General features: G+C 41.5%; 1 protein-coding gene across 1 annotated transcript in view; it reads right to left on the reverse strand.

Annotated features, from left to right (window-relative positions):
* Positions 1-16,772, reverse strand: part of LOC136448146 (E3 ubiquitin-protein ligase MARCHF1-like) — a 31,101-nt gene extending 14,329 nt beyond the window's left edge. The window contains exon 1 of the mRNA XM_066447314.1: positions 16,283-16,772. Coding sequence (XP_066303411.1) covers positions 16,283-16,345 — 63 coding nt within the window. The 5' untranslated portion in view covers positions 16,346-16,772. The remainder of the gene's footprint in view (positions 1-16,282) is intronic.
* Between the last annotated feature and the right edge of the window lie 4,378 nt (positions 16,773-21,150).

The raw sequence follows: 21,150 nt of genomic DNA on the forward strand, positions 1-21,150 counted from the left end.
TCCCATTCCGGGGTTCCCTACATGTTGAAAGGCAGTCTGTCACATTCTAGCTGCTTCCCGCTGTGTCTTGTGCCGCTAAATTCCTGCCATCAAAACTGGGCACTCAGGGAAACAAGGCGGCTACAGGCCGGAATTACAGCTCCAATAACTCAAACCTGGCAGGGAAAATTACATTTGTACCGACCGCGGCACGGCTTGTCGCATTACTGGGGACTCTGATGAAACTGAACTGCGCGGAGTTAAAAGTGACACGGCGAATTGCAGGGCTGCAGATTTTATTACATCTTGGGGTATCATATTACACCACGAGCAGGACACTCACCTTGGAATGTGCAGAAACTGGTTGGTTTAAGTGCAAAATTCTGTTACATTAACATGTATTGGTTTAAATTACACACATACTGGATTTTGATCTTTATTAGACGTAGGAATTGTATGTAAGTCATCTATATACTGAAACAGTGCTTCCTAAAAATTGATTCAGAAAGTCCTTCTTTAAATTTCTTAGGATAGTGTGAATGCCTTTTAGTTCCCGGTGATTTCATTTCATGGTAGGAAGAAAATGGGGCGTTTGGGTTGTTTTATTAATTAAGTTTGCGATAGCGCTATATATACATGTACAGCACAGTCACATACATACATGTATATGTACTGAACAGCAATAGAAACAGGGTTTTTTACCAATATTTGAGGAGACATCTTCCGAGCTTTAAACGCGTCAGAAGCTGGTGTGTTACACCGAAGGGCAGTTATACCAGCTATACAGATACAGAAGCTGGTGTGTTACACCGAAGGGCAGTTATACCGGCTATACAAATACAGAAGCTGGTGGGTTATGCCGAAGGGCGGTTATACCGGCTATACAGATACAGAAGCTGGTGTGTTACACCGAAGGGCAGTTATACCGGCTATACAGATACAGAAGCTGGTGTGTTACGCCGAAGGGCGGTTATACCGGCTATACAAATACAGAAGCTGGTGGGTTATGCCGAAGGGCGGTTATACCGGCTATACAGATACAGAAGCTGGTGTGTTATGCCGAAGGGTGGTTATACCGGCTATACAGACACAGAAGCTGGTGTGTTATGCCGAAGGGTGGTTATACCGGGTATACAGATACAGAAGCTGGTGGGTTATGCCGAAGGGTGGTTATACGGGCTATACAGATACAGATGCAAAACTGTCCCAAAGAATTTCAAATGTGCTGCAGTAAAGGGTTTAATCTTACACATTGACACAATGATCATGAATACAAGGCCTTTACATTGATGCACCAGACTACTGGTACGACCACTAAGTACGCGACGCACATGTCTCGCCTCGAGACACTTTTCCAGTTATAGGAAATAAAACAAACTGGTCAGGATTGTTAATTTGCTATCAAACAGAACAAAACCAAGACCCCAAACCTGCAGTGAGGGACACCTGTCCATCATGCTTCCCAGTTTGACAGGATGTGACAAGAACAGATACTACGTACAGCAGGATCCAGCGAACTACGGCAGTACAAGACCCTGTCTATGGCTGACACACTGTTGACTCTGCACCTGGGAAATGCTGCATATTATATAATTGTCTGGGAGAAAAAAACAGACCCAGACAGACTTGTGTGGAAGACGTGACAGAGGAAGACATAACAGTCCCTGTATGTAAGACGGCATATCTTCCTCAGGCTGCCTCAGAGTCAGACAATCGCACAACTATTTTTAAAGGGATCTGGGTGTTGGTATCAGTCCATACACGTACTGGTTCACTTGGAAAGGACTCTGAAAACTTAAACTGTGACGGGTAGGAACAATTTGACGACAGAAACTATGATAGCGCTTACCTTTTTTTCCTTTTATCATTATTGGTTTATTGGTAAAACGACTCCATTAGTGAGTACACGAGTGTACTCTTCCTGGAGTCACATCATGTTGAACATAACTAACTAAATTGATAAACATTCCCCTGATCTTGGTAGTCCTTCCAAGACGAAGATGACTGTCCCTGATAACAGTATGTATAACTAATTATGAGGCTTACACTAAAAAGTTACAAGCTATAAAAATTTCCCATCCCCTTTTCTGTAAAAGTACTGTGAGACGTGACAAATGTAACCAGGTCTACATACCCAACCTCCAACCTTCTGAAATTCTTGCCTGCAGTCAGAAATGTCAGCCAACAGATTAAAGGTTGCTGTGTGGGTGCCCAGACGCACATCCATAAGGACCCATGTACAGTACTGTCGGTGACTAGCAGGGCTGTTTCTACAAAAACTGAATAAGAGGGAGCACACAGAGGCAAGGGAGCGAATTCTATGTATTTATGGAAGAATTGATTGCTCGGTGAAGGCTGTATGCTGGATATTAACCTAAAATCTGAGTTCGACAGGGGGCAATGGGCTGAAACAAGAGGGCGCAGCGCCCCTCTTTCCTGATTTAGACGAACCCCTGGACAAGTACACACTGCTTACCAGTTCTCTCCTGATTTTTTTTTCAAATTCAAAATCAAATTAATCTAAAAGAACTTTTATTACAGACAATCAAAAGTCTAAAAGCTAATTTACAGGGTACATTAAAAACTTTCACAACTTCCTAAAGTAAGTACTTTAAAATCACAAAAACAGTTATACAATACAAGTGTGCGTCATTACAATGCATGGATTTTAAGATAAGAATACTGTCATCAAGATAGAGTTCTGATCCACCAAAGGACTTCTCCGCTGTAGAGAGACACTGACGTCAAACCAGACGTTTTAACAGCCTTCCTGACAAAAGGATGCCACTTAGACGGCCATTCACAGATCATGATGACGTCAAAATGATGACAACGCTTTCATTCTTTTTGCCTTTAATGCCAACGGTCTTGATAATGACCATGCTGGCATGTTGGGAAAGTCGTGTTAAGTGCCTTAATCCCAAGGGCACAAGATAAAGCAGGTGATAAAGCAGGATTCAAACCCGGGACCACTTGGTTCTCAGCCAAACACGCTGCCATTGCGTCACACGACCCCCAATGCTCAGGGCCTCTTGCTTGTACTCATCAGGTTGTTACACTACAATGTACCTCACTAGATGGCTGAACTGCTTTTCAAGTGTTTTTCATAGATTCCTTTCAACATTTACAACATCACGTTTTCCATATTACATCTTACATATTAGTATTACCGGTACATAACATGGGAGGATTTTTTACAAAAATTTCCTAGCCCGGACAAAACTTAGGAAGAACAGACTGAATCTAATGCCATTCATGCCATGATGTACATTGTGTAAATGCTCAAGACTAATTTTATATGACAATGTGCCGGTACACGTAAGTTGATAACCCAAAATGCATAGCTATATATAGCATCTGTTTTGGTAATCTCCAAGCAGATCTACACCGGATGGTGTAGAAATAATATAAGCTAGCCAGAGAAGGTCCGACAGGCACCGTTGGCCAGCTTATACGATTTCTGCTTGGAGGTGACTGTTTTGGGTCATTTAACTTTCCTGTTACGCAAGTACAACAACAAGTCCATCCCTGAATCAGTGTGGATACGTATCAATGACAGAGCTTCTAATTGGCTCCTGAGAAATCACAGTAATTAGTCCCGAGATATTTCTAAAGGTCTCCCTTCACCAACATGTCCTCTCCAATTTGTAAGGATCAGTGTTCATGTAACGGTGCTGGGTCACCTCTTTTATAACATTGTTCAGCGGGCACTTCCACCATACATCATTGTCACTGGCCTAGCAAAATAAATGCTGTGCTTCCGGTTATACAGCCCTGAAAAAAATTAGGTCATTAGCTAGGGATTATCTTCCCTTTTTTTTTCAGATTCTGCCGAAGTGATCTAGATGTCAGATCGAAAGTTTCATGTCCCTGTCAGCAGCCGACCAATGAAAAAGGCTCGCTAGAGGGTCGGCAGGTCCGGTAACGGGAAACACAACATTTTTTTTACCTATAGGCACAGCCTCAGGATATTTCAGGAACAAGCTAGGAGGGTCGTGCTTCCTACATCATATAGTCACAGTTTGTCATCATTCATGGACTGTCATTGAAAGGCTAGATCTGGTGGAAAATTACCATTACATAACAACATATATCTCAAAAGGCTTCCCCTAACTTTGATTTCTGAATACAACAACCTTCCTAATTAGAGTTAGATTGTAGTACCAGTCCTACCAAATATGAGATTATCTTGCCTTGCTACATATAATTTGAAAGACAGTTGTGGAAAATATAGTTACATAACAACAAATATCTCAAAAGGCTTTCCCTTACTTTGATTTCTGAATATGTGACAAGTGAACAACCTTCCTTAAGCCACATCAATTTATTTTCTTGGTTAACAGAATTTAAAAAAGAAAAAAAAATGTGCTACATTGGAAAAACATGGTCAGGTGCAAGTTTTCACCCCAACCTTCTGTTTTCATTATTTTTTTTGTTGCTAAAATTAAAAATAAAAATCCGTTAACCAAGAAATTAAATTGGTGTGGCCTTAGAGTTTGAGATTGTAGTGCCAGTTCTACAAAATATGAGATTATCTTGCCTTGCTCCATGTCATTTGAAAGTTGTTGACATTTTTTGGCCCTCTCCTGTTTTTTGTTACATAAGTGTGTGTGGGCTCCAGGCCCTGTAAGCAAGACCTCGGTGTTGGTGATACTCTAAAATGGACCCTTACATAAGGAGCTCATAATAACATGCCCCTCATATTAACTGTAGCCTTCAGGGAAGATTATTCCTCTTTGATGCACAGAAGAAGCCTTTTCAAGTCACATCAAAAGTCTTGAGAACTTCGTCTCATATTCTAGGGGGTAATTCTTGGATGACGTCAATGGCACACTAAAGGACACACGGACGCCGTTTGTTCTCTGGTCTAACAAGATTCCACTCCGCATGAACACAGAACCTGGGGGAAACAAGATGCAGTAATGGTTCCAGGGAGTGAATATAGTCAGATCCGAGTTTTCCTTTAACTACTACATAACACTAAAGTTCACTGGGATTTTATTTCGTGGTAGGGAGAAAATGGAGTGTTCGCGGTGCAACAGGGTGGCAGGCAGACAGCGTTTGAAGACAGATGGACCTTTTTCGTGATGGTTTGATCTTCGCAGTGAAGATGTGACCACAAAAGATTGTGCACATGAAACACCTGCGAACTTAAATGAATATTCATAGTAATCTGTTTTTTATGTCATATTCTAGCAAATAAAATTTAATACAAACTTTAAGATGTCTCTGTAAAGTAAACATTACAAGAATGTCCCTAAAGAAAGTGGCTTTCTTGTGTACATCTACATGTTATGTAGGTGCCTGCAATGCTACTGAATGCTGCTTACTTTACAGAGGATAACCTTGTTCAAGTTGTTGTAATACTACAGGCTAGTCTTGCAGTGCACTTCTCTTGTGCTGTGCTACAGTACTGTAGCACAGCACATGTACAAGAGAAGTGCACTGCAAGACTAGCCTGTACTAGTGCTATTACTAACAGCAACAGCAACAGGCTAGTTGGGTAGCCCTGGCTATGTGTGCTGAATGGCCAAACCAATAAATAAAATAAATAATAGTGCACTGGATGGTCGGGACAATTATCTAGATAATATTCCTGCGCAACTCCTGAAAAAAGAGGATCCAAAAAAATTCCTGTAAGAAAACACCTGATAGCCAATCCTGAACAACTACTACTACATGTAGTACTAGGAAGCAATTTGTGTAAAATGTAACACAATTCCCGAAGAGCCATTCCAGGATTCAACTTCTCGTGAAAAGCCAATCCTGGAAAATATCTCCTTAAAATAATTCATAGAAAACTCCTGAAAAATTTCTCCTGAAAAACCATTCCAGGAAAACTTCTAAAAATTTTCACCAGGAAAACTTCTGAAAAATTTATCCTGGAAAACCCTTCAAGGAAAACTTCTCTTTAAGGACCCTTCCACTAGTTCCGGGAAAACTTCTCCTGGAAAACCCTTCCTCGTTCCTGGAAGGTCAGAAGTGACCGACAAAACAAGATGGATGACAAGTCCAGACAGCTCCGAAATGGCTAATTGCATGATGGGATTAGACCTTGAATTGAGGTCAGAGTTCAAGTATTATCTGAAACAACCATTTTAATAACATGCATGATGCACCATTATTCTTCAGGGACATTGAAATGTTTTTCTTCATTTCTTAGTTACAATTCTTCACAAATTTTATCAACAGAATTTAGCAAATATTTCTCTACATGGTCAATGTCTAAAAGGAGATTCTGAAGAAAATCAGTTGTTGTTTGGAGCAGGTAGATTTTAACAAGGCACCAGGGGGTCCAAATTCTAATCATTCCAAAATCATTCTCAACATGATGACCTACCCACACACCAAATATCAAGACAATCCACGCAGCCCTTCTCAAGTTATAGTGTTCACAGACAGGACACACAAACCAAACGGACAAAAACATAACCTCCATTTTTCATGGAAATAATTGAAAAAAAAGTTTATTGCAAATTCCTGCCCGTAGGCTAATTGCAAGTACATGTACATGTAAAAAAAAGGGGACGGACAGACAATAATGAACTGTATAACAAATGTCTACTCTAGTCTTAACTACTGCCACTAAGTTTTAACTTATTGAGTTCGACTTCTTTTTCCGAGACTGTGGAAGACGAATGATCCCACTTTTTCTGTGATATGTGGGTTTTGTGATGTTAAGAGGAGAGTAGTTTTCTTTTCGTCTGAAAACGTGGAGAAATTAGGATGAAATATGGTGGCCTCTTTAAACAGCTCATTTCTTTCGTTGTCGTAGAATGGGCAACTTGACATAAAATGTATTTCGTATAATGATACCTGTACTAGTTCATGTATGCAGGACTGGTACACTAGTGTGAGCAAAGACCTTTCTTAGAGCCCTGGAAGACTACCAGTATGTATGGTTGTTCCTATCAATAATATCAATCCATGACGAGGTACAAAATTTAATGTAACCTTTATTTCAACACCTCCAGTGTATTTGTTATGTTAGGGTTAGACACCAGGGAGTAGTTTAGAGAAAAACACACTTGAAAGAGTCTCTTGCTATAGAGAGCCAGTTCCATGGAGAGCACTTAGTGGAAAGGTTAAGGGGCTACGAGTTGGCCTGAATTGTTTCATAAGAGGCACATTTAAACTGCAGGGATGTACTGGGAACACGATACAACTACAAGTCAACTTGTTTTTACCTTCACTAAAAGGTTGTGTTTTCGGTAGCATTTGTGTGTGTGTGTGTTGATGAAAGTTAGACATCCAGGTAGTAAGATATGCCAAAAAAAATTACTCAAGCAACTGGATAAAGTTTCTGTTTCAAAACTTTATCCAGTTGCTTGAGTAATTATTTTTGGCGTATTCGTGTGTGTGTCTGTCGGTCTGTCAACACCATAACTCAAGAAATGTTAGACGTACAGCCGCAAGTTGGTGACTGACATATCCATTTACTGTACACAGTACACTGTTGCCAGTCGATAAGGCAAAGCCAAAGGAAACAGTGTAAGACTGTGAGCTGTGCAGAAACCCCAGCTCCATTGATTTCATTGATCTCCCCATCAATGCTGCCCCTCCATTGACCAGTGGACCACAGCGCTATCTTGTATGTTTCATCTGTATGTTTTCCCCTGGAAGCTGATGAGAGGCCAAGTTCACTACAGTCCAGAGAACTGACATGTAACTTGAGACACTGGGATGGAAATGCTAGAAATGCCTTTAAGTTTGCGGTGATTTATACAGTACTACTACTACATTTGCATAGACAACAGGAAAACAAAAGGATTGATTGGTTTTGGAAAAGTGAGCATGACAATTTGGAAGATCTAGCTAGATCCTGACAGTCTGAATTCCAAGAACCTATAAATGAAGAGATGTGCCAGTAATGAGAGATGACAGCCAGGGTCCCAGCTCGGGTCCATCCCCAGTGTGGGTGTTCATCCCAGTGAAAATGCCAGGTTGTTATACTATAGATGAACACCTGCACTGCCAGGAGTGGTCCTCCAGAGGCTACTCTCCAGTGTGGGGATACAGTTTAGATGTCACACATGCGTGAAGCATATGCCCACCCTAATTCAGCAATTGAAAGATAACCTATAAGTCGGATAAAAAGCTCAATACACGTTAACTCTTGATTCAATGAAATAAACCATCTGAGCAATGTTCAATTTAAAAACATCATATCCAATCACTGATTATAATAAGTTTTGCTCATTTGCGCATTTGGACAATTCATAGTCCTGAATATGCAAATATCCTATTTCTTGTCCAAAATATCCTACAAGTTGTCCCCAATATGCAAATGAGCCAATCAGGTGATGGATGTGGCCATGAAGCCTTTACAAACTGCAGGTTAATGACCTTGCAGAAACAATTAGCATCAGATGGCAGAACCAACACCTAAATAAGTGACAATAATATTGCAGTTTTCCCCGGGGTATTAACTTTCTAATTTCCTTGCGCTGAATCAGAAACACATCTAACCCCCATCATGTGCTGAAATATTGCAGCCAGAGTCAGGACAGAGCTGCTTCCTGAGATTTACCCACATCTTCATCAGACAAGGCCGAAGCCATCTCTGGGTTGACATTTTTTTACTTAATCTGAATAGTGCAAGAACAGTATACAACACACATGTCATCATGGAGCACTAGGCAACAACTGCAGGTATCGTGTACCATACATTATATATTGCTGGGTTATAGATGAGCTAACTCTAATAATCATCACCATACACTAGTTAATAAAAATTTTATGCAATCGTTAGTAATGGTAACTAAGATGTACATGAAATGATCTGCAGATAGAGTATCCTTTATCATCACGTACAGATTCATCCCTGAACATTTGAACACATGTAGTTTTTTGCAGGTCCCCTGCGAAAAAACCAACCTATCATGAGAGACACACAGACACACACACATACGTACAGACAAATACATGTACACAAACACACACACACATATACATGTACACCACACAAACACACATACAGACACACACACATACAGACAGACAAATACATGTACACACACACACACAGACAGAAACATACATGTACCCACACACACACGTACACACACACACACACGTACACACACACACGTACAAACACAAAGACACACACACACAAAAACAATACCTCCACTCTCCATGGAGGTAACGGGCGAGCAGGCTGATTTGAGAGGGTGGACTGCTCCCAGACTAATCAGTAATAGAGGCCAGGATGCCGGAAGCCTGCAGCTCGAGTAATCACATCACAGATGGCAGCCTGCCATGCTTTCAGGGGGATGGATTCCACAGAACCAGCAGGGAACCTCCCTGTGTACATGTATGTCTGTGTGCCCAGGGCTCGAAATTCATTTTTGGAAATAGGTGCACTGGTGCACCCAACCCAAAAAATTAGGTGCACAGAGAGAATTTTGGGTGCACCTGGTCCACATAGAATAATAATAATTAATATTGAATGTCAGCAAAACATACTACACTGTTTAACGCTCTTAAGAACTTCAATCTGTAATCCTATAGCTAACCTTAAAATGTCAAACAAGTGATACATCAAATAAAGTAGAACAAAAGGTTATATTACTTTTTCTGTTAGAATATTCTGCATACCTACTGTAGTGTACAATAGTACCCTTAACCTATAGCCTACAAAAATATTTACATGTAGGTGCACTGGTGCACCCACAGTCAAATATTAGGTGCACAGCTCCAATTTTGGATGCACACAGGTGCACATGCACCCACTATTTCAAGCCCTGGTGCCTGTAAGCTGTAGGCATGCGATATGAGAGGGAGAGACTTGATGGGTAAACCGTACATGGACTTTGTCTACTCTATCTGTTAGTTTGAGGGACAACGAGTATTAACTATTTGAATACAGGTTACACTTTTACAGCTTTAACTTTTAATTTAACCTTTTGAGCAAGTTGCGATCATGTACCAGAATGTCCAAAAACAATATCCTCACAAATGTATGCCAAGACATCCCATTCCCATCATTACAGCACCATCCCTAACAGTACACCTTATGTATACTATATAGTACAGCACCCCCATCTCCGTCATTATAGCACCATCCCTTAAACTATATATGTATGGAATAGCACCTCCAGTCCCCCACACCTATATCATTACAGCGCCATCCCTTACAGCATATCTTAGTACAGTACAGCACCCCCACCTCCATCATTACAGCACCATCCCCAACAGTATACCTTTTTCTGTGAAGTAAGTGAAGTACCTGCCCAGCCCTAAATGGGTTTACCCGTGAGAAGCACATGTAGGTAGCAATCCATTAGCCGGTAAGTGTGGGGCTTTGCACAGGGTTTGCAATAAAGGTTTCCTAGACTACCTACATGTAGTACATGTACTAGGCACCTGCGTTTCAGTAAGACAGCCAGCCTTGGAAGTAATGTTAAAAGTAATAAAACAAGTCTCGCCGTGTCAAATTTCAGGCTGAGATCAGGGTTTCCATTAGGCTTCACTTGAGTTTTGAATTTAGCCCAATTCACATAAATTTTGCACATGTTGTCACGAATAGCCAAGTACTGCGACAAACATGTACTAGTACTTGTACATACATGTACATGTTATGACTGTTTTATATACATGTATTGTGCATCTAGATGATCAAAACCTCCACTTTTGATCCAACATGTCTTTAATTTTATTTTCAACGCTTATATAAAATAACAACCTATAACTAAACAACCTAAAAACGAGACTGCAGGTAAACTATAAACAACTTACTAGTACAATTTTCCAGGCTGGACCAGTGGTGTAAACGACATGTTCAACACAACATGCTTAGTCCATATACTTTTGCACTTGTGCGCAGGTTAATTCATTTATATTCACTTGTTTGTTTGTATGTATTTTTCGAACACCTTATGAAAGTTGCTATACTTTTGTTGCGTCAATTAAGATTTGTTATACCACTTCTCCCAGATATCATGTGACGGGATGGCGGTTTATTTATGATTATAGGGGGGAAAATGCCTGAACAACAATGAAAAAACTAAAATGTAAAGGCAATGTCCTCCACAAGGTCCCATTTGTGTGGCCATGGGAGACCGGAAGCTGGCAGAGATTGTGTGATGTACGGGCGAGAGGAAGATTACAGTTAATGTAGGGACGGGGTGCAAATTGGGTTTGTACCAGGGATGGCTGGGGCACATCCTTCTGTCATTAAATATTCATCACTGAGCGGGACCGAAGATACTACCGACAAAACGTCATCACTACGGTCTAACTGAACAGTTGTAGTGAAAGAACAGTGCATTCAGAGATGGCAGACTTCACCCCTTACCCATGCTGCTTTGCAATCCTTCCAGTCCCACAGAAAAGAAAGCAGCATGTAGCATACATGTATACAGTAGCACAGTATAGCAATGCTGCAATGTGTATATTTGGAAGTGTAGAAACACACACACACACTCACAACACACACACAAACACACACACATACACACACTCACACACACTCTCACACACACACTCTCACACACACACTCTCTCACACACATGCACTCTCACACACACACACACAGTGACACACACTCTCTCTCTCTCACACACATACACACACACTCTCTCACACACACAGTCACAACACAGTACATACACACACACACAGTCACCCCCCCCCCACACACACACACTCTCTCACACTCTCTCACACACACACACACACACACATGCTCAAGCTACGAAGTTTACATTTGTATAAAGTAACTTCATTCTTGTGGGGCAAAAATATGACATATTATATGTTTATACTTATTTTATACCGTATATGAACCTGAAAGACTATGTACTTGGGAAGTGATGAAATAACAAGCTTCAAATCTGCAGACAAAAGCGTCAAAAAATTGTTTCCTGTCTTGTTTCATTTTTCCTGGAAATTCCATTTAATCAACGTTACCCAATATGGTCTAATCAATTCCGTGATGATGTTTCAAACAGTTTTAACAGTAACACACCATGGCAGGGGTTTGGTCCCTAATAGTAGCCCACATGGGCCGTAATTTACCGATGGGAGGAAGCGTTTTGTCCCTTCCGCATTCGCGCACAAATCATGTTATATTCATGTCAGCCTTGCCGGCGTTTTGCCTAAGTAACCGCAGAAATCAATGGACTCCACGGTCTATGAGCGGGGAACAGAGATGAGACTGCATCGCTCACCACTGACCAGCATCAGTCATACGGAGATGACTCCGATATGTAGCTTCAGTTTATTGATAATCAATAGAATAATCCGTAGGGCCGCTATTGACATTCTTGCGGCGATGTTGCCATTTTCAATACCCATTGATCATGGTCTGAATGTACAACAAGCTACCTACATGTATATGTATATCAAACATGCATGTGTTACTGTATCCAAAATTATATAATGTATATTCAGCTCTTTATTGTACACTTGGAAAATCAATTCTATTTCCTGTCTTGTTTCATTTTTCCTGGAAAGTCTATTTCATCAACGTCCCGGCCTACTTTGCCCCTCGCGGGGTTATCGGGGGATGGTAACGATGATGATGATGATTTCTAGGAAAATAAAGACTAAAGTATCCATGGCCATGGGACACTGTAAGGTTACTATAAGATGCAGCATCTATTTAGTAGAATGTCCATTTGCAAAGAGATAAATGTAAGTTATTATGTTCTCAAAATAAAACTACTGTAAATGCATTTAAGTTCATTTGGTTTTTATTTCGAGGTAGGACGAAAATGGAATGTTCGCGGTGGTATCAAGTTCGCGGTTGAAACAATAGTAGCGATACAGTGATAGGTGGGCAAAAAGTTTCATGGTGGTTTGAAGTTCGTGCAGAAAGTTCACCGCGAAAACCGGGAACATAAAACCACCGCGAACATTTCTGCATTTACAGTATCATAAGTATACGTTCAACACTAACAAACACTACATACATATATCACTGACGCTTTCGCAGCATGTGATTGACACAAGATACAAAAGAAGTCATAACATTATTCAAATATCAGTATATCCATTTGCTAGGCCACCTGTCTGACAGTGATAATGGTATGTTCCTACACAATCAAACAATATTGCAGGTCCTGAAATGGAACATACCATCTCTAAATAGGGGTTTGAAAAATGGCTTGAACTATGACTGGTACAGGTATGACTGTATATATATGGCCAGGTGGTCCTTATGTAGAGGTGCTCCACTTGTACAGGTTTGACTGTATATCAATGGTCAGGTGGTCCTTATGTAGAGGTGCTCCACTTGTACAGGTATGACTGTACATGTATATCAATGGGCAGGTGGTCCTTATGTAGAGGTGGTCACTGGTACAGGTATGACTGAATATCAATGGCCAGGTGGTCCTCATGTATGGGTGGTCACTTGTACAGGTATGACTGTACATGTATATCAATGGCCAGGTGGTCCTTATGTATGGGTGGTCACTTGTACAGGTATGACTGTACATGTATATCAATGGCCAGGTGGTCCTTATGTATGGGTGGTCACTTGTACAGGTATGACTGTATATCAATGGCCAGGTGGTCCTTATGTAGAGGTGGTCCACTTGTACAGGTTTGACTGAATATCAATGGCCAGGTGGTACTTATGTAGAGGTGGTCACTTGTACAGGTATGACTGTACATGTATATCAATGGCCAGGTGGTCCTTATGTATGGGTGGTCACTTGTACAGGTATGACTGTACATGTATATCAATGGCCAGGTGGTCCTTATGTATGGGTGGTCACTTGTACAGGTATGACTGTATATCAATGGCCAGGTGGTCCTTATGTAGAGGTGGTCCACTTGTACAGGTTTGACTGAATATCAATGGCCAGGTGGTACTTATGTAGAGGTGGTCACTTGTACAGGTATGACTGTATATCAATGGCCAGGTGGTCCTTATGTGGAGGTGGTCAAAACTACAGGTTTGACAGTATTCAAGTTTACATAATAACATGATTTTTAACAGATCTAGCCGTGCTGGAAATGGCCGTTCCATGTAAATGCCACCCCCCAGGGGAGGGATGGAGAGTGATGAATGGCCGCCCAGCGGTACAGATAATAGGGCATTACAGCGGTAAAAGGTCGGGATGATCAAGTCATCCTTTGGCAGGACTACACCATGGATCACAACTGTCGGGGGGAGGGGGGTCTGACAACCAGGGATACAAATAATCATAACAATTGATGTTTCCTGTGTATCATATAATATACTTCCATATATGTATTCTGTATTACTATTATTGGATACCATAGTGTTTAGACTTCAGTTTTGTAGAAATCATTAGCATTGTTAATAAGCAAAGACATATATGTCTTGACATTTTGTACTACCCACGAACTTGCCATACATTGTACATGTTACATTTTTGTTGTGAAATGAACTTTGATTAAACTTTGATTATATTCAGGATCATGAACAGATCTGGGCTCAGATTCATTTTTGGGGAATCCTACATCATGTATTCAGGTGCAAAAATAATTGTGGGTGCACAACATGAAATAGAGTAGAAAGTCAGCAGAACCTGACTACGAACCTTCTTGCCTCTCTTAGAGCTCGGATCTGAAATTCTACCGCTATCTTTTTTACAAGAGATACAACAAGGTTTAATCATCTTCCATGACTTAAATGTCAAAAATATGTGATATACTAGTGAACAGAAATATAATACTATTAATAGTACCTTTACTGTGTGTAACCTCCACAAGCATCTATCTAGGTGCACCAGTACACCCGCGGTCAAAATTTGGTACACTTTGACTTATGTTAATGAAAGGACCTGTCTCAAAAATTCAAATATGCCACAAACTTCGTAGAAAATGTAACATCTGCCCAAATTAAAATACAACATACGAGAAAGTTCAGTTCAGTTCAGTTCATCCTCTTTTAGAGGTGACACAAGTGTTTCCACAAGTTCCTGTCGCACATGACAGATTGAAGTTCCTCATCTTCAAGGCCAACATCCTCTTTGATTACTTTCTTTAGTGTCAACGAGGGGCGACCACGCCTACGCCACGCATACGAGAAAACATCATAAATACAAAACTTTTCCTCCACTCCTCTCCACAATGCCTGTCTGTAACTGTAACTGTAACTGTAACTATAAGGTAGAGTAGACAAATTTTGCCCCAATGACTTACTGAGGTCCCGCGGGTGGGATTAGAACTGGCTGGGACAGGACATGAATATAAATCTGCGTATTTACATACACCAGTCTTTAACCCGTCACTTCCAGGCTAGAACAAACGCCAGAACACACTGATTGATCCAGGTACACAATTATGCAGGAAATGATTTGTACAGCAAATGTTTGTGATTAACATCTGATATATCACTATAACAAACCCGCCGGTGGCATATGGTTTTTGTGTACTGAAGTCTAGATGTTAATCCTGAGGCAATTAACAATTCAATATGTTTAAGTGAAACTCTAGCAAAAACTAATTAAAAAACAGGCAGGGAGGACTACTCAAGACTCTCACTATAACCTCTTCATGTAACGTTTTGTACCAAGGTACAGACTTTCATGCAGACTTTGTTTTAGTGTTGAATATTCCAATCTGATGGCTAGTTATTCATCACCTTTCTACATCTGAGCAACACTACAGGAAATAAAATAGTATCCTAAACTCAATCTTTAGACAAGGATATTCATTCATCTTCCACCTCTTTGGAAAGTAACATTACAGTATGTTACATGGTATTATTGTAAATTCTGTGGTGGTGATTTCAAAATATTTGACTGCTTGAAATGTTGTCATTGTAATGTGATATGGGTCAAAGACTGTATGTAAATTGTCACCTGATTTGTATCAGTCTGGAATAGATTATCGAATTGGAAGAAAAAACACTTTTACCTAAAATTAAAAAAGAATCCATGTTGAAAAATAGTGAAACATTACACTTGATGATTTTGTAAATTTGGTGATATCAGCCAGCCCCCCCCCCCACCACAAAAAATAACATACACAAAGAAACGGCACAAGGAAATCAACGTGAGAAAAATCTAGTTAATTGCTATTATAATCCAGTTCTTACATATGAGTGACCAGCTTCTGATATTTTGCTAAGAATGTTGGCAATCAAACCATAATATTTGAAGTGTCGATAAAAACAACAACAACAACAACAACAAGGTATAAACATAGGTGTCCCTTAAACTATGTCACCAACACAACACGGAAATCTAGCTGCTTTCGGGACCGGGTTTTCTACAAAATTTATGTCGACGTTATGCCATTACTTTGACATGTGTTGGGACCAGTTTTATTCATAGGATAAGCAGTAAAACAAACAAACAAACAAACAAACACACGAACCTTGCCGAGACTGGTGCGGCTGTTCTCCCTGGCGGGCACCACGGAGATCTGTGTCACCGGCATGGTGCTGCAGCTGCCGCCTGGAGACAACAGAAATCCCGACAAAACGTCCTCCGATCGGTCCCTCCTGTCGTGCCCGGCCCCGTCAGGTCCTACTGGGTCCGCGGGGAGAGGTTCTCGGCGCACATCTCCAGGGTTTGGGGGACAGTCTCCCGGACTCGGCACTGGTGTCGCCTGGTAAGGTTCGGGACCACCGTGAGAAAATGGCCGGAAAGACTCACACAGCACACAGCAAGGCGACTCCGCCGACCTTTTCTGCACGGATCCTCGCCTCTATATACTCGCTTTTCCGCCGTTCCTGGAAGCAGGGAGTGGTTAGGAAAGCCGTGCCGCCATTTGGAGGCTTATTGACGTCAAATCTGGGATTTCTGCGGGGCAAATTCGCTCAGATATCCGCTAGATTGTCATACAGGCAACCTGGGTCCATGGACGGGACCATGTCTGCAGAACGGGAGGGGTGTTCATGGACGGGACCATGTCTGCAGAACGGGAGGGGTGTTCATGGACGGGACCATGTCTGCAGAACGGGAGGGGTGGAAATGGACGGGATCATGTCTGCAGAACGGGAGGGGTGTCCATGGACGGGACCATGTCTGCAGAACGGGAGGGGTGTTCATAGACGGGACCATGTCTGCAGTACAGGAGGGGTGGGAATGGACGGGACCATGTCTGCAGAATAGGAGGCCGTTGACTAATCTCCAAGCAGATCTACGGTGGCTGTAAGATCGATCGTATCAAACTGGCAAAGGGAGTTTTCGTCGCCACCTGTAATAGCCACCGTAGATCTGCTTGGAGATTAGCCGTGGACGGGACTATATCTGCAGAACGGAAGGGGTGCAGACGGTACCATCTGATGCAACACTACAGGGGTGCACAGGGATTGATAACTGGCGGTTATACGAACAAAATATTAAACTCCACTGGCTAGTAAAGAAGTCCGTTTACAAGGAATCAAGAATTCTAGCGGATTCCCATAATTACATTTCGGGGGCAGGGAAAATATTCTAGGTTTGGAAATGATATGCAGTGACCTAAGGCAACTTGAAAACTGCCTTTGTGTTTTCACAACGTAGTACAACATAAATGGAACTGGAAAGATTCTCTAAAACGTCACTGGATACTCTAGAGACATCATTCAATTGCTTGGTCGACACATTTGTATTGCGTAATGGCGTGCTTCTATCTAACAGTTTCTTTGTTTATTGTTTGTCTGCCTGTCCGGGTTTTCTTCTTCTTCTTTTTTTTCATTTCATATCTATGGGATGTGTAGTAACAAATGTAGCTGCATATTGATAGAGGTCCGTTATATGTCGGTATGCTAGAAAACAAAGTGACAAAAGACTATAATGAAGCCAGATATCTGCTTGGAGATTGCACCAAGTGTACGCCAGCTAAAAGAGAGAGGAAGTAATTTTGCGGAACTGTGGCCTCGGCCAAATACCTTTATTCTATTTTGTATGATGGGACTTTCCGCTGCAATTCCCTCTATGTACCTCACCTATTTACTTTGCCTTTTGTGTTTCTATTGTCAATATACCCCTCCTATTGTCCACCTGTCCGCCTATTCTCACCTGCGTTTGTCCTTGCGGTAAGGTGTACGTCTATGCCATCCTTACTTCAGACGTATCAAGTGTCGCCAGGACAAAGAGGGCTTTTGTTGAGCTGTGACGTCAAGACACGCTGTGTTGGGCACCGGGGATTTTATTCTCCTTACTCCAACAGAGAGCAACTTACTTCTTTTTGTTGAGTCATTTCCTGAAAGATCTCAATTTCAAGTTCAACGAGAAGCTTTCCATTGTGACGTTCTCTCCTTTTACTGAAGATTTTTAGGTCCTAGCCATGCTTCTATGAGTTGGTTCTGAACACGATACTAGTATGTCAAAAAGTTTTTGATAAGTCTGATGCAGGTCATTCTAGTTTTATGTCATTAAAAGCACAAGAAGGCGCTTAGAAACAAAGTCTCAAACAAAAACGGCCCTGCAATTCCAAAAAGGCCACTAGATGGCCCATTTACTTTTTGCCCCAAGAGGTGCCTACCACTCAAAAATCACGACCGTCACATGTCCAGAACATGGGATATCAAAGCCAGACGTTCTGCTGCAGTACCATAGAAAGCCGCTAGGAGGTTGATTATCGAACGTACGTGACCTTCGTTTTCCCAGCCTCTACCCACCCACCTACCACCGTACGATGCCATAAAGATCCATCTACAAATTCTTGAGACATGCTATTCACATACTCAACTACCAACCACAAACAGCACCTATTTAACACAACCTTCTTGCCAAAGGTAAAAAAAGGTGAATAGTGGGATGATAATAGATATATTACCGGCTGTCGCACAGACCTGAGTCTAATTCGCTCTCATCGAATCAACAAACACTGAAAATATTTTACCACGACGATTGCACATGTGTATTTCATTAGGTAGCTTTGAGAGTGAAAACCATTTTTCTCGTGTACCCTGTTGTTTTCAAAAGTCTATAATCTAGAGAATGGTCCGCTAGCTTTAAGCCAACGCACGGTCCACGTCAATTCAGCGAGTCCGCCTTCCTGTCTGTCTAGTGCAGCCGCCCCGCGGGTTGTACTGGTACTGCAGCGGGGCTAGGTGGTGCGGGAAGGTTCATGGCCGGTTGTAGAGCGTCGTCATGAGCTGGATAAAATGGGCCTACAGGAAATGAAATGTTGTGTTTCCGGTTATTCCATCGGCCCTAGCAAAACCCTGTTTACCCTCGCCTGTTTGGGGGTCGGCCACTGGCAAGGGACATACTATTCAAAAGAATTTCCACCGTCCACTACTTAACTGCTATGGTGAATTCGATCCTCCTCGGTGCCGAAACCCCTAAAAGTATCCAAACAATCCTCTTGACAGATTTTAGTAAAGCCTTCGACAGAATCAACCATACCACTCTAATAAATAAAATGCTACAATACGGCGTGCGCACTTCAATTTTGCCATGCATGGCTCTGCAATTTTCTCAGCAACCGTTTACAGTGCGTCCGCTACAATGGCATGACCTCAAGTTGGAAAGATATTTCGTGCGGCGTCCCCCAGGGGACAAAATTAGGCCCCATCCTTTTTTTGATTTATATAAATGATGCCCTCAGCGAAGACGTTTTAGACCGTTATAAATTTGTCGACGATTTATCAGTTTGTGAAAGTAGAATGTTCTATCAACCCAGTCTTATACAAACATCCCTCGATAAATTGAATAGCTGGGCCTCAAAAAATGACATGATACTTCACGGTGAAAAATGCAAGTTATTGATGATTTCGTTTATGAGAGACTGCCCCCTACCCCCCGAAATTTCACTTAATAATACGTCCCTGGAATACACTGAAACAGCACGCATACTTGGCCTATGGTTCTCTCATGACCTAAGTTGGGGAAAACATGTTGACATCATTACACAAAAGGCAAGCTCACGACTTTTTTGGCTAAAGAAATTAAAACGTTTTGGACTACCCATACAAGATCTTCTCGAATTTTACCAAGGGTACATTCGGCCCACTTTAGAATACGCCGCACCAGTCTGGAGCCCTAGTATCACTGCACAACAATCCATGAAGGTCGAGAGAATACAAAAACGAGCCCTGAGAATTATCCTCGGCCCCCAATATATATCTTATAACGAAGCCCTAACACTTTTATGTCTCCCCTCCTTGGAAAACAGGAGGAAAAACCTTAGCCTTCGGTTTGCCAAATCCTTACTTCGAAATCCTACTTTCAGGAGTTGGTTACCCCCAACCCGATCGGACATCCACGCTAGAAATCTAAAAGGCGCCCACCAACTTTGTATCCCTTTGGCAAAAACAAATCGCTATAAAAACAGTCCCATTCCATACTTTACACATCTATTGAATACACACACCTGATAAAATCTCCCGACGTTTATTCATTTAGTTTACAGTTTGATGTTAGACATTGTTTCATCTTTTATCATTTGTTGTCAAGAATTTCTGTATTTGTTTTCTTATTCCTCGTACAATACGTTATCCTTTTCTTGTTTCTAGATTTTGAATAGCTCTAGTTGTTTGAATTTAAGTTAGATTTGTTAAATGTAATACGCCTAATGTACGCAATTCAGCATCCTTTTCTGAGGACGCTGCCATGTACTTCAGCGATGTATGAATGATCGAATCAATAAACTTACTAATATATTCTTGATTTGACATCGGAGTGATGAAAACGCTGTAGATTTAATAGTAGAATCGTTTTCATTTTTCTCATTACAGTAGAAAAAGTGATATAAATAGACCCACCAAACCAATAGCTATATCCCCTATATGTTGAAAGCCTGTTATGTTGACGATCGAAATCTAAAAGAGAGAGAGGGGAGAGAAATTTTACCCACCGACGACAAGACTGTACCCGGGAACACAACATTGATCATGAGTTTTCTAGGACCGGGGGGATTATTCAAGGCTGATAGTTTGGGCAAACTGTGACGTTTAAGGGGATGAAATTTTGCTCTCTCTCTTTCTTATCGGCGCGTTGGATACACCCGATCCCTCGATCTCGGAAGTTAAGCAACGCGCGGTCCGGACAGTGCTTGGATGGGAGACCAACCAAGGACGTCCGGATTGCTGTAGCCTCACGAAGCTTTCCACGAAATCGTCTTCCGGGAGGGACGTAAAACGGGGGTCCCGTGCTCGAGGAGGTGCCTCGAACACGTTAAACAGCCTCATTACCCTACACATTGGGTACCTGCCTGTGGCACTGGCTGCAAATACACCTGATATTATTATTATTATTATTATTATTATTATTATTATTATTATTATTATTATTATTATTATTATTATT

The sequence above is a fragment of the Branchiostoma lanceolatum genome, chromosome 14 (genome assembly GCF_035083965.1).
Source record: "Branchiostoma lanceolatum isolate klBraLanc5 chromosome 14, klBraLanc5.hap2, whole genome shotgun sequence".
NCBI lineage: Eukaryota > Metazoa > Chordata > Leptocardii > Amphioxiformes > Branchiostomatidae > Branchiostoma > Branchiostoma lanceolatum.